General features: G+C 44.1%; 1 protein-coding gene across 4 annotated transcripts in view; it reads right to left on the reverse strand.

The window, feature by feature from the left end:
- USP34 (ubiquitin specific peptidase 34) overlaps positions 1–13,157 on the reverse strand; it is a 127,505-nt gene extending 114,348 nt beyond the window's left edge. For all 4 annotated transcript variants that reach the window (XM_032184082.1, XM_032184083.1, XM_032184084.1 and 1 more), the window contains exon 1: positions 12,995–13,157. In XM_032184082.1, the coding sequence (XP_032039973.1) occupies positions 12,995–13,037 (43 nt within the window). In that variant the 5' untranslated portion in view covers positions 13,038–13,157. The remainder of the gene's footprint in view (positions 1–12,994) is intronic.
- Between the last annotated feature and the right edge of the window lie 1,173 nt (positions 13,158–14,330).

Genomic DNA, 14,330 nt, shown 5'->3' on the forward strand with positions numbered 1-14,330 from the left:
AATTCCTTTTGAGTCTAAATCTAACTTTAAATTTCTTAGATTTATAAATGCTCCAACTTCATTAAGTTGTTTCCTGCAAACTTGTAATTCCAAGCAAAGTATACAGAGATTACAAGCAAGTATTACAGAGACAACATACTTGAAGATAGGAATTAACAAACCTTTTAAGTCTCATTTCCTTAGAAAAACAAACCACGACCAAGTTACTGGCCTCTGTCAGAGGCTCATACTTTTAAGCATAAAAGCAATTTCAAGAAATACAAGAAAGTTTTGCAAGTCTAAGCAGTCTGTTCTTCTGAATGAAAATACAGAAGCTGTGCAAAAGCATTCGGTAAAAGCAGTTAGAGCTGGTGCCCCAGCAACCCCCAAAAGCAGTCACAGTTATTCAGTGTGGTTCCTCACAGCCCTTCTTCAGACGGCCTTAGGGGTTTTACTGTAATTGTATACTCCAACAAACAGCATAGGTACACAGAGTAGCATTGGCCATGGTATGTTCATCAGAGAGACCGCCTGTAAGACACAGCTTCACCAGAACAGGGCGAATCAGCTGATCTTAGGTAATTTCTATCTTTAGGCATCTCCCTGGTTCCCTGCAAATACCACAAAGTTATTCTCTCTTTGAATCTCACTCTCTTCATTTAACATACATTTCCCTTTCCATTCCATCTCCCTCACCCTCTCCAGCAAACGTGTATTTTTCTTTTACTGTAAAATGCTAAGGCAGTCTGGAGCAAAATAGCAGAAGCTGACACTGAAAAGCTGTATGAAGAAATTAAAGAATTCTCATCTTTCAGAAGCGTTGCCATCATGAAGCTTTCCACGTGCTAGGTCACGATTGCTCTGGGTTAAAATGCCCCTTTAAAACGGCCACGGACTTTTAGTAAAACCAACAGTTGTCTTTATTCAGAGCAGCATGTGACTTTCACCTGCCTGAAGCAAACATACCACAGCAACTGCTTCTGAGGAGAACAGTTCCACATGAAATTATTTTTAATGCAGTCAAAGTTTGATGATCAGTGGATAATTTATCAGGAACGCTGTAACTGGTTCTACCCAGAACAGCGAGGATGAATTATCACCTAGATAATCTCTTATCTTAGATATACCACCTGAAACACAGAACACAACCGTACTGCTTCAGTCAGCTCAGGCCCAGAGAAGCACTGCATCTTTCAGCCACAGCAAAGCTTAAGACACGACGTGGTGGTGAACCCACACAGTTCCCGGAGTCAGCCATAGCTCAAAGTCCAGACGCTGCATCCACACAGCACTACCTAGCAATTGAAACGTGACCCAGCCTAGATAGGACTGTGAAATCCCCAATTCATGCTGGGTTATTCCAGCAGCAAGAGAACCCTGGCACTGCCAAAAGCCTGCAGAGGCCCAGCGCAGCGTCCAAGCTCTTACATTTCCATGGAAGCCCAAGAGAGGGGAGCAATATCCTGGTGGCACAGCACAGGCAAGCCTGGGTACAGAAGGGTTTATGAGCATATATAACGGTTGGTCATGTCAGACACGAGATGTCTGTGAAGAGACCTGTGCACTGTATTTCCTAGTACTTCTGCTATCTCAGGATTTTCATCTGCAAAGATATCGCGCCCCTGCTTCTCCAGGGAAAGGCAAGTTATACATTACTAAGGAAAAAAGCTATTTAAAAAATTACATTTCTTTTAGTCTTATTCCAGAGTCCTGTTTTAACTCAGTGTCATAAATTATCTTTAACTTCAAATGAGATGTTACAATTCTGAGAAGAGTACATCTTCAAATTAAAGTTGTTACTCCTCTTCTTTTAATAGAAAAAAAAAATAAATCAGCTCAGTTAAAGCAGTATTCCCATACAACCAGGTCTGCTTTACATCACCTAAACGTACACTACACGCAGAGAGTCAGACTGCCCATCATAAATATTTGACAATGCCCACTTTAAGTTTCTTAAGGAATCAATTCAGGATTGGACAATTATTGCATAAAACCAGACTTTCCTAGCATATCACTTATTACTCCAACATAAATTTCAAAGCTAGGGCTAACACTGACAATGCTGAAATGAATGCTCTGGTAAATTGTTGCTTACCTCCAGCTTAAAATTGAAGTACTTACTTGCATTCTTTCTTTTTAATAGCAGTACTTTAGAAAACAGTATCACAGATTGAACAACTGTGGTTTTGAACAACTTCTCTTCATGTACCCCAGCTCTGAAACTTTTAAAAATACTTTAAAGTGAAAGCACTGATCTCAAAGTTTATCAAACTGTTTTACAAGTAGAACAAAAATGTAGCTTTTGGAACTTTGTTCGTGCAATTAAAGAGGCTTTCTATTAGTCTTAATTAAAAGTAACAAGGAGTGCAAAAATGAAAAGAAGTACTCCAGGAAGCATTCTATTTTCAAGAGGGAACCTTGCAAATTAGTTTAGCTGTACTCCTTGGCACGCTATGAATCAGTTACAGAAAACAACAATTGCTTCCCCCCCCAACAAAAAGAAAAAAAGGCCAGAGCCCACAACTGCATCCATCTCCGTTTACAAACAACTTATAACAAAAGCACCTCATAACTGTTTTTGAGCTTTTAAGGACAAAATCTGAGAGACAAATATTAATTTGTTTCTTACAAAGTATATCTGAGCCTGCTTAAACAACAAGATAAGAATGATAAACATGCAGTGGGTCATTACACTAAACAGAGCTTCAGGCAGTTCCCCAGAAAGCCCAAGAGCAGCTTGCTGAATATTTGAACTCCAAGGCATTATTTGTTTTCATCAAAACAGACACAAGCAACCCTCAATCAGAAAGGAAAATAAAATACTGAGAAAGGATTGGCAAGCACCAAGGTTGCTCTCAACTTTCAAACACACGCTCAAATTTTAGTCACTTTTACTAAATAATCGGTACTTAATAATTCACTCAAACATCATATTCAGCAATTTATTGGTAATGCAGTGCATTTTTTTTTTCTTAAAGCTAGTAGGCCAAAACAAATGAAAAATTGCTAAAGGCAATGTCTGTGGTCTATACAGACATCTCCAAGACCGCATTAAGTTTCGCGACAAGCATGCACTCCCATCAGAAGACATATTTACAGATGTCATTTTGGTATAATCAAGTATTTTGCAAGTCAAGTATCAGCAAGTGCACACAGGTCAAATCTATAACCGTGGCTACACACAACCTAGAAGCCAACCCACTTTGGAAAGATTCAAACTGATATTGCTGTTAAGACTCGGTGAGCTTTCAGTTAGCGATGAAAACCCAATGTGATCAGAACTATCTGTTTTAAATAGTGTATCAGCAGACAGAGCACTGAGACTTATGATATAGAATGCTTTGTGGTGTAAGCCCAATTTCAGAGATTACTAATAAAAAACTTCAACAAAAAAGTCTCAGAGGAAAAGAACTACTGTTTTATACACTAAGAAGCAGGGTATTCCTACCTGTGAAAGAAGCGAGAAACCAATCAATGCAGCAAAAACACAGACCATCCTTAACTAAGAAAAAGAACTTACTTGTATTGAGTTTCTGAGCTTACATTCCCCAGCACTATCCTACAATACTTTCAAGCAAATACTTTCAAGCAAAATAATTAAATAAATTAAACATCTGCTCGGACTTGTGTCAACAGATGCCAGGCAGCCTGGGATGCAATTCCACCATACACCTCCTGACTGTGATACCAAGCGATGGAAAAGGGTGGCTTAAAACATATTATGCAAGCCTTTCCCAGACATGATTTCCTAAATTCCACAGCAGATGTTGATATCCAGGCCCTTCTACTGCTTCTCTGGAGCTGTCCTCCTGTGCAGACATGCCAGTGCCCATTTCAAGCACTGTTCATAGCTCCTCCAAACAGAGGTAGGAGAAAGCACTGTCAGTTTTCTCGATGCTCAAGAATTTTAGAATGTAAACTGATCCCTAGATTTGCCAAAAACTGAGACAACCAGCAGAAGAGAACTCTGGAAAACTCTAGTTTTTCAGCCCAGTCTCCCCACACCATGAACATGAAAAAAACAATTTAAGTAGTGGTAATAATAAAGGGGTTTGTGTTGTAACAAATTCAGAGCAGTTTAATAGTTATACGTCACAGATAAACAGGCAACTGACTGTTTCCTGACAATTAAATTAAGCACTCATGAAAAATTATTACTTTTCCCTCAAATAGGTTGGGAAGCACAGTACAGAGCCTGAGAGAGCAAACCCTGCACAGCACAGCATAAAGCACTCACGCTAATCTCACACGACTTCTCGAACCATGGTTTTTGTCCAGGGGTACACTTCAGTGGCTAACAGACTGCCTTTTCAAGAAAAATCCACTTGTGGCTTAAAAAGTGGAACATCTGCTCTTGTGAACGTAGGGAAATACTTCAAGTTTCAAGGATGCTGGTTTTACACAAAACGAGAAATTAGAAGTGATGTGCTTCCATAGCTGGAACAAAAAACTTTCTCAAGGCCTGCAGAAACCTTGAGTGCTTCAGTTATTCTTCATGAACCTGCTAAAAGGCAGCTACAAGAAATCATCCTTGCGTGCTCACTAGCACAGCATGTATGGAAATAGCACGTTCTCCAGGAAACTATACAGTTCTTAACAGCAATGTACAGAGCTAGCCTTTTGGCTACCATATTTAAGATCACAATGCCCTGCCTCACTTCAGTTTTCATACACAAGTTTTGCCTGTTTCTGTAGATTTACATAGATTAAAAATTTCCAAGTGCAAGTCAGTTAATAAAACTGCAATGAATTGGAGGCTACATTGACCTAGTATGGTGCGAGGGAAAAACAACAGCAACTACTAAAACTTTGCCACTCCTAGATGGGAACCAATCTGCTGTGTGGATGCAGATGTAGAGATTGAAAACAAGACAATTCAGGCAAAGTAATTTACAGACCTACAAATTAGCTTAAAAAAAGCAACACTCAAAGGCGTTTTTTCCACAAGGACTTATTCCAACAAGCTTCAGCTTCAACCAGTTGATGAAGCGCTGCATCTCCCAGAGGAGTTCTAGACACATGCATGGAAGTACGTATAGATAAACAGGATAAGCCTTTCCTCTTCTAATATTACCCACAAATAGCAGGAATTCCTTTGCACCAGATCTCCCCAAGAAGCTCACCTTCCACCAAACACACCAGATCTGGAAAATTCACAAAGTAAAGCTTTGTAAAACTACAAATAATCTGGGTATTTTAATGAAGTGTTAAGAGAACAATGGAGTTCCTGACAGTTGTGTGTTCATGTTCAGCATTCAGATTGCAAATCAATTTCTGTACAAAGCACAGGGTGAAAAGAACGGCTTCTCACCTCTTCTCAGAGTTTAGATTACAGAAGCCACCAATTTGCTGCACTAAATGGAAAAAAAAGGTTACAACATATGCTTAAACAACAGAAATTAAATAGCCACAAGTACATTTAATTGCAGCATGACATTTGTATATGCAGCATTCAATGATCAACACAACCACTTCTGAAGAGCGTAAGATTACTTTTCAGGTTGTCCCTGCATCCTGACAACTATAAATGCATGGCTTAGCCTATAAAAACCCTCACTTACTAGCTCCTTGCACTGGCAAATCTAAAACAAAGCATATAACAAAGTAAGCAAACTTCCTTTTTCTATTTTTCCTTCATGTTTTGTTATTGTTCTTGTTTGTTTTAAATGTAAGTACATCACAAAAACCATTCCACACGCACACTGAGAATCTGTATCTCCCTCACGAGCAAGCTCTGCTCTGTACAGCAGGAGACTTGACAGAACTTGCTGGAAGCACCAAGACACCACTGTAGCGCTGCCATCATCTACAGGAAACTTCTTACTGATATTTCTCATCTTTTCCAGATCAGACCTGAGCAGACAGTGGTCAAGAGAACACAGGAAAGGGGAAAAATGTATTACGGAACACTGTTAAAGGAAACAGTGAAACATGAAGGGACAAAACTCTATGTATACAACAACACTGAAGATAATAAAGCAAGGCGGAGGACAGAGAAGAGCAGAAAGAGATGCAGATAAGCAGAACGGAAAAGTGAGAAATGGAAAAAATCATGAGGACAGAAAAAGAACAACTTTGAAAGACAGCTAACAGAAGGGTTGCAATAATGATGAGGCACAGGACAGAGTAGGAATATTATCAAGTACTTAGGTGAAACTAAATACTCGAAGTAGAAAATACAAGACTAACATGACGGAGCCTGGTAAACACTGCTTTCTCCTTCCAATTTCTAGGATGCCAAATTGCAAACTGCTCGTCACTTGTCTACAGAACACAACTGCAGGACACGAGATCTGCTCTTCTCACTCAACCTTACTTGAACACAGGAAGACAGAAGCAAACTGCAGATGAGGTGGAGAAATCAAAGCAGCGAGGAATTAAAAGTCGCAAAAAGAAAAATTGGCATTGACAATGGAGGGACATATCTTACCATTTAACACAGCAGAAAAATATAAAAAAAGAACTCTACAAATTAAAAGGAAGTCTCCTAGTCCCCCTGAGGCCATATAAATCCCTCTATGCAAGAGAAAACAAAACCTTTGGTCCTCCAAACACCCAGACAACACCTCCATGCAGGCCAGGCAAAAAGAAATAGGGCCAGCGTCTGCTCTCCAAGGTCCTGCCCCCCCAGGCACAGCACACAGTTCCCTGCCCAACCGTCCTCTTACCAGCAGTGTCCCGCTGCACTCCCCATCACCTGAGCATCTAAGGACACTTACAGCAGCTGGGCTCCCCAGGGAGTGGCACTGAAAACATCTGGAACAAACTGCAACACAACACCTTGGACATGTCTCAGTAACTGCTTGGGATTTCCACATCTTGAAAACTACCCTCGCAGAGGAAGCACCATACAGCACCCAAAGACACGAAAGAAAAAGTAACGGGAAGTTTTCACAGGGAATAAAATGACTTCAAGTTCCCCACTATTCAAATATTTTTTAAAAAGTCAAATGGTAAGAGATGGAAAGAGTTTTCCTTTCTTTCTTGAATTTTGCTCAAGTTACTCACGTAACTAAGCAGGAATTACTGTAAAGTCTGTGTAGGCCCACTAGTAGGAAGGGGGGGGAGCATCTACAGCATAAAACTTGCAAACCTTTACTATAACCAAGCAAGTGAATTTCCTTAATATGACATATGGTAACAAAAGTAAGGAAGTCAATTTCTACAGCTTCCCTAAGCTTTAAGGATAAGATTTCACTATACACAAAGAGAAAAATCTCAGCAAATACATGTCAACAGCCCATAACTCACAACAAAACTCAGCAGAATGGGATTTACGTAACTAATCTTCAGCATCAGTGATCAAGCGGCTTGAGCAATGAGAAAGAACCAGTCTTCGGCAGCCTGAACAGGAAAAGTTTCAGGACAAAATCATTTTTAATCACATCAAATAGCATGAACCAAAATCACTGTACAGAACAAAAGCTGAAATATCTCGCTAAAAATAGAAGCCTTTCAGCTATGAAAGTCAGAGTTTATCTTTCAATTGCCTTGCAATTACAAACAAGAAGTAAAAACTACTTTATCTTAGCATCACCTTCCCTTTTGATTTAACAGTTCACAGTTAAAAAGATTTAAGTTCCTCCTCTCATTTTTTTCTGCTGGTTATTCTGATTTATTTGGAGTAGTACTTCACCACAGTCCATGATAACTACAATTTGGGAAATACTGCTATGAAGAAAAAGTTATTGTCATTTTCCTCTAAGTCTGGTTGCTCATCCCCTTAAATGCGTCAAAGACAAAAGTAAACATGGAAGACAGCGAACATAAAGTTTATAAATAATTTATAAAGCTTTTCTTCAATGGAAGAAAGCAAAGATTTAGGTTAGCTTCGTAAAGTTGGGCGATTACCCCAATAACTCCCCAGTGGAAGCTCTGCAAAGGTTCTGAATGTAAAAACATTGAGGAATTAGAATTTAAGGAAGTAAATAAATGCACGATGCAGCAGAGGCAACTGTCTTGAAGTCTTGCACAAGATGAACAGGCATAGTCAAATAGTCCAATGAAACTTTAGATCTGCACAAAAACCTACAGGTAGTCAAATAATTGATATGAAAGCTTACAGGCAGCCACCTGCCCAACAGTAGCTCTTACAGACTGAGTGATGCAGATAACGCAACGTGTGATATTCTTATTATAAAATATATGTATTACCTAAAATAATATGTGATGCATGCATCTACAACATAAAATATTCATCCTCTCCAGAGTCCAAATACCAGGCTGAGCAATGCAGTGTTCTGAATATATTTATTTCTTTTCTACCTCACGGTGAACACCTGGAGTCCTCCTTTAAGTTTCTTCTTTTTACCCTCCACATGCCAGGATTCCATGACAAGAAGTCAGGCCAAGCATCTTCAGCATCCCAATTAAGGGTTATCCTGAACTATACAAATACACTCCAGTATCTCAAGTCTTTTATAGACCTGACCATGTTGGAAGGAGTTCTGCAGCCTAGCTGACAGTGATGGACAGAAGACTAAAATCTGTAGTAGTACATCCAGTAGCACATCCACGTGCAGTGCTACATCCATCTCTCATACTTAAGTAAACTCACTTGTGTTTGGTGGTGGTTTTTTTAATGATTTATTTATAAAACACTAAAGAAAAAAACAAATATGGCCCCAAAGCTTGAGCAACAGAATAATATCTAGAAGCCTCTACTAATCAACGTGAACTGATTTTATAAGGCTTCAGTGTTGCTAGACAAAAACAGTTGGGCTAAACAGGCAATCACTGAAGAAAGAGAAACAGAACGCTGGGAATAAACACTTAGTTTCCAGAACCAAAGAACTGCAAATAACCTAGGCCTGCCAATGTTACCTAAAACCGTGACTGCCACTCTATACTAAAACCTATTTTCCAAGTTTGGTGTTCTTTCTGGTGGGTGGCTGTTTTGTTTTTCTTTAAAAAAAAAAAAAAAAAAAAAAAAACTTTTATGAAAAAAAAACAAGCATAAAGAACAAAACAAATGTAAACTGAAACCATCTATGGAGTTTTAAGTCAACATACATCAACACCCGCTGCGGTCCCACAGGGAAGCCTCTTAGGCAACCAAGGCTCTCCGCGACATGTCACAGCCAGGATTACAAGCGCAGCTGACTCAGGACCAGTATGAGAACCACAGATTTCCACTTCAGGCGCAGAAGAGGCAGTCCCAAGCACACAACAGCAATCTTAAACACCTATATCACGGAGCATCATGTACTCCACACCTTTAAGTGAAGGCTGTATAGGTGTCCAACAATAGGACAGTTTTGCAGATTCCTGGAAACCATCGCCGTGCGCCACAGTGACCTGAAATACTGTGGTGTGAGAGACTTGAGAGAGAAAAACACGTTTATGTTAATTTTTGTATTTTCTGAGTTAACTGATAATTAGTTCATGATTGTATGAGTATCTGCACAGTACCTAGCAAAACAGAATTATCCTGATCAGGGCCTTTGGACAGCACAGCAATGTAAATATTACTGAAGAACACATGAAACTCAATATAATCACTCCTAGACTAACAAGAACTGGCATCCAAAGAAACCAAGGAATGTACAGCCTATTGATACCAGGGTTCATTTTAGGATACAGAATGCTTCAAATTAACATAAGAGCACATAATGTCTTCTACATGCTTTTCCTGTAGAAAGCAAGTACATTTAAAGGAACCCTTCTCATGAGAATATGTTCTTTTATAAGTCTTTTGTAAGTAAGTGTCCTTATCTTAAACTTAAAAAATAAAAATAAAATAAGGTTACTTAAGTGTTTATGTTGAGAAAGACTAATTCAGAAATCAGACTAACCTCTATACAGACTTTGCTTCTATTAAAACCTTGCCTGGGAAAACCAAGCGATGCTAATGCACCTAGAGTGCTCAGCAAGGAAGTAAACTGTTCAACTGAGCAACAGATCTTGCAATACAAGAACTGCTTTAAAGCCTACTTCATAGATGACATTGTGCTTCATGGAGTCCCTGGATCAAATCATAACTTGAAACTGCTACTACTTCTCCGGAAAGATTCTCAAGATCAGGGAACTTACTGGGTTTCATACTTAGATTAACTGCTGACAGTAAAGATGCTGCAAGAAAACGCAATACTGCCTGCTTGTCATGCTTAGGTATAGTAATGAAACTGTGTGCTGAATACACACACACCCCTTTGGTCATACAAAATACATTTTTAAACTAGTTTTCCAACTCCACAAGAACTCACCTGGCACTTGCAAAATGCTGTAGAAGTATGCCCACCAACTGGCTACCTGTTAGAAATCAGGCCTACGGACCTCGAATCTTGCAATGAGCTCCAGCAAGACAACCCCGGGCCTACACAAAGGTGTCTGACAAACAAAAGCTCCAGCTCTGCACACTGTGATGGGGTGCAGAGTTAATATTTTAAGTTTACAGGGACTAACATGTTCATTATAAAAATATGCCCAGCTGCTTGCAGAATCACAAAGTTCCATCCTTCTGTCCTCCCTAAGTTGCTCATTTCTTCTGAGGAAAACTGGAGCTCCCCACATGTTCTTTTCCACACAATCCCTCAGGAGTTGTTAGTCAATTCGCTTTCTAAGTGACCTGCCATACAACCGATACCAAATAATTATTTTGTAAACATCAGGGCAAATGAAGATAAAGAGCAGTACGTACTCTCTGTAAAAATATTTAGTTTAGCAAGGAATTTCTAAAACAAAGTAGAGGATGTTTCCTGGACCTCTTTCAAAATACTGTTTTAGTAGTTTCAGTGAAGAGGCAATCCCAAATGCTCAGCGGGCAGAAAAGGAAACTGCTGGCAGTCTCTGGCTCACACATTTTGGGCATGACCTCATTCTTCACTACTACTTTCCATTTTTGCTGCAATGCTTTAAAAACCAAGGCCTGGCATTGTTTTTGTGCATTAAGATTAAATATCACTTAAGAAATACACAAAATACAAATTGAAGTTACAAAAGAAAAGTATATCGCCCTTGTAAATCCTGCTCATAGCAGGAATGCAGGTGACATGCACGATGCACCGTATCATATGTCTCAGTATCCAAAGGCATACACAAACTATGTATATTTTCTTAAAGCGTCCTTGTTCCTCTGAATGGAAGACCAAATCCAGTGCTATTTGACCAGCACTTCTGGAAGTTCATTATACAACAACAATGGTGCACAATTCCCCTAATAAATTTGGCTGTAAAAGCCAAATTTTCTTTTCATAACTAGCAAGTTTGTATTTTAAATTACACAGAACTATCCATTACATTATCTAGACCATAGCTTATCAAAAACCCAGTATCGTAGTGATTTATGATACTACTTTATCTATAAGGGAATATCTACATGCCTACATCCCAACCACCTTGAAACGGTTCTAGAAATAAATTCACAGAGGAAATTCCTAGATTTCTTGAAATACCAAGTTTAACACTGCATTTTTTTTTTATATTTAGTTATATCAACCTTGATCAAGTTTAAACAACGATTATGTATCAGCCCATCAAAACCAACTGAAGTTATCTTTTCCAGCAAACAGTTGTCATCGGCGCACCATTGATAATTTAGGCCTATTTCGAGTCTAATGTTTAAATAAGCACTCAGTCCATAATACCAAAGTATTCCTTACCTCTGCAGTTGAAAAAGTTAAGATACACATGCTAAATTAAGTAAACATCCCAACAATTGTTCCAAACCAGATATAAGAATTACAAACTTAGCAAACTGAACCAGCAATTTTAAGGACCCAACAGTTCTCTGATACTAACCTTTGAATCCGATTTATCCCCATCTCCAGACTCTCCTGAAAGTTAGTTTTACACACACGTTTTTGCTTTCCAGATAAAATGCTGACCGCTGCTGAATATCATATTTCCCCAGCAAGTAAGAGGCCAACTCTCACCTATCATAGCACCTACTGATAGATCTTTGCACAGAATGAATCCCACATGCAATCAGACCTCACGAGAGTGTTTTTTTTTTTTTTTTTATAATAAAAATAAGAGAGAAAGAAGGCAAGCTCTACCCGGGTCCCACTCTAGGTAGCATTCTGTGTTTCATTTTATTGGAAGCTGCTTTGCTCCTAAACCCACTGTGGTGTGTGACCAGGAAAACGTTTACGCTGAAGATTTCAGATAGCCAAACTTCCCGCTAACCCCCAACTTCACGAGGTAAGTTGGTTAAATCCCTCGGCATCTCCCAGAAATACCGTTTGGGGGTCTTTGTTCAGGCAGCAGCTCCCCAGACGGCCCGGGGAGGGAGGAAGGTGCCTCACAGCCCGCCGAGAGCCGCCAGCGGCTTGCAGGGGCCACGCGAGGCCTACTGCGGGGGGGGGGGCGAGGGGATCTCGGCGATCTCGTGCCCCAGACGAGCCGGGGATCGCCGGGGGACCACCTGCCGGGCCCCCCCCGGCCCTCCCCGTTTTTTAGCCGGCACCTGTGCAGGGGGAAGCTCGGGGGTGAGCAGCAGGAGGGCACCCCCAAGGCGGAGCCCCCCGCCGAGCCCGGCCGCTCTCCTCAGGGCGCCGGCTCCCAGCCTCGTCCCTTCCCCTGGGGCTGCCGAGGGGAGGCAGGAGGGCTCGGAGCCGCCTTCTTTAAAAGGCGGCCGGCCCAGGCCCGGCCTCCAGCTGCCGAGCAGCCCCCGGAGCGGCTGGCGGGCAGCTCCTCAGCGAGCCGGAGCCAGCTAGGCCCCGCTGCGGCTCCGTCCCCGCCCGGCCCCACACGCGCACCCCTGGGGGGGCTCCTGGGCCAAACCGGGGGGGACGCGGGGACAGGCCTCGGGGAGGAGGAGGAGGAGGAGGAGGAGGAAGAAGAGCAGGGGGGAGCCGCGCAGCGGGCAGGTCGCCCCTTCGGCGGCCACCCCGCGGCCGGGAGGCCCGAGCCTGGCGGCGGCGAGGAAGAGGAGGAGGAGGAGGAGGAGGAAGGGCGGGAGGGAGGAAGGAGGCGAAGCGGGGCCGTGAGCCAGCCCCTGCGGGGGCCGCGGGGTCCCGGGCCGGGCCGGGGAGCGCCGGGGGGGAGGGTAGCGGGGGAGGGCGGCCGCACTTACTCTCATTTAACACCTCCAGCAGCTCGGCGCAGCTCTCACACATTGTTCATTAACAGCAGCAGCCGCCGCCGCCGCCTCCTCCCGACCATTGATTGATCCGCTCGGTGCTGCTGATTGATGATTGATGGGGGCCGGGGCGGGGGTCAGCCGGGGGGAGGGGAGGGAGGGGGCGGGAAGGGAAGGGCAGGGCAGGGCAGGGCCGGGCAGGGAGAGGGGGGAGAGGCCGGGGCCGCTGTGGGATCGGGGAGGGGGGGGATGGGGCGGCTGATCAATGCAAATGAGCCTGTGGCGGCGGCGGCGGCGGGGAGGAGAAGCCGAGTCACTCACTGGCTCCCAGTGGCTCCACGCGCCGCCATTTTGCTGAGGGGGAAGGAGGAGGAGGGGACGGCGGCGAAGGGGAGGGGGGGGAGGAGGAGGAGGACGGGGCGCTCGGGCTCAGCTCGGCAGTTTCCGACCAGGCAGCGGGCGAAGGCGGCCGGGTCCCTCCTCCCGTCCCTCTCGCCCCGCCTTCCTCCCCCTGGGCCGAGGAGGAGGAGGAGGAGGAGGAGGAAGGGGCCGGGCCGGCAGCCGGGGCCGCCGGGCTAAAATGGCGGCGGCGGCGGTTGCGGCGCCTCGCGCGGCCCGGGCAGGGCGGGAAGCGCCGAGCCGCGCCCGCCTCCCGTGAGGGGGGAGCCGGGCCCGGCCCCGCCGCTCCGGGCAGCCTCGGCCGAGCCCCCCGGGCTCGCTCCGTGCTCCCCCCGCCGTTATTAAACTCTTGAGGCGGGCTGGGGGCCGCTTCTTCGGCCCGGGAGGGAGGGAGGTGGAGGAAGAGGGAGGCGCGGCGGGAGGGGAGCGGCCGCGGCCCTTCGGGACCTCCGGCCTGAAGGGAGCGCTTACCGCGTCGCGCCGGGCTCCAGCGAGCGCTTTGTCGGCACGCTGCGACGCGAGAAGGCTGCCTATGGCCGGCAGGTCCCTCGTCTTTTACGTGTTCGTGGCGTTTCCCTCTGGCGGGGCGAGGGGAGGAAGGAAGGCGCGGCGGCCATCTCCTTCCCGCCCAGCCCTGCTGAGGGGAGCCCGACCGGCGGCTGCTGAGGTGACTGGCGGGAGGCGCCGGGGGGGCTCTTCCGAGCCCGGCATCCCGAAAATAAAATATTTGAGGTGCTACGGTATTGTTACGTGCGAATAACTGCGTTTTAATTTGTTTTTCTTTACCTCCTGTGCGGCGGAGTTCTTGATCCTGGTGAAAGAGGGGCTTGCTGCCTTGGTAGACAGTGCATTATAGATGTCTAATGGGAAGTGCCGCTTCTATAGATGGTTGAGAATACCCCCATTTTCATGAAAAGGCTTTTAAATTATC

Source organism: Aythya fuligula, chromosome 3 (genome assembly GCF_009819795.1).
Source record: "Aythya fuligula isolate bAytFul2 chromosome 3, bAytFul2.pri, whole genome shotgun sequence".
NCBI lineage: Eukaryota > Metazoa > Chordata > Aves > Anseriformes > Anatidae > Aythya > Aythya fuligula.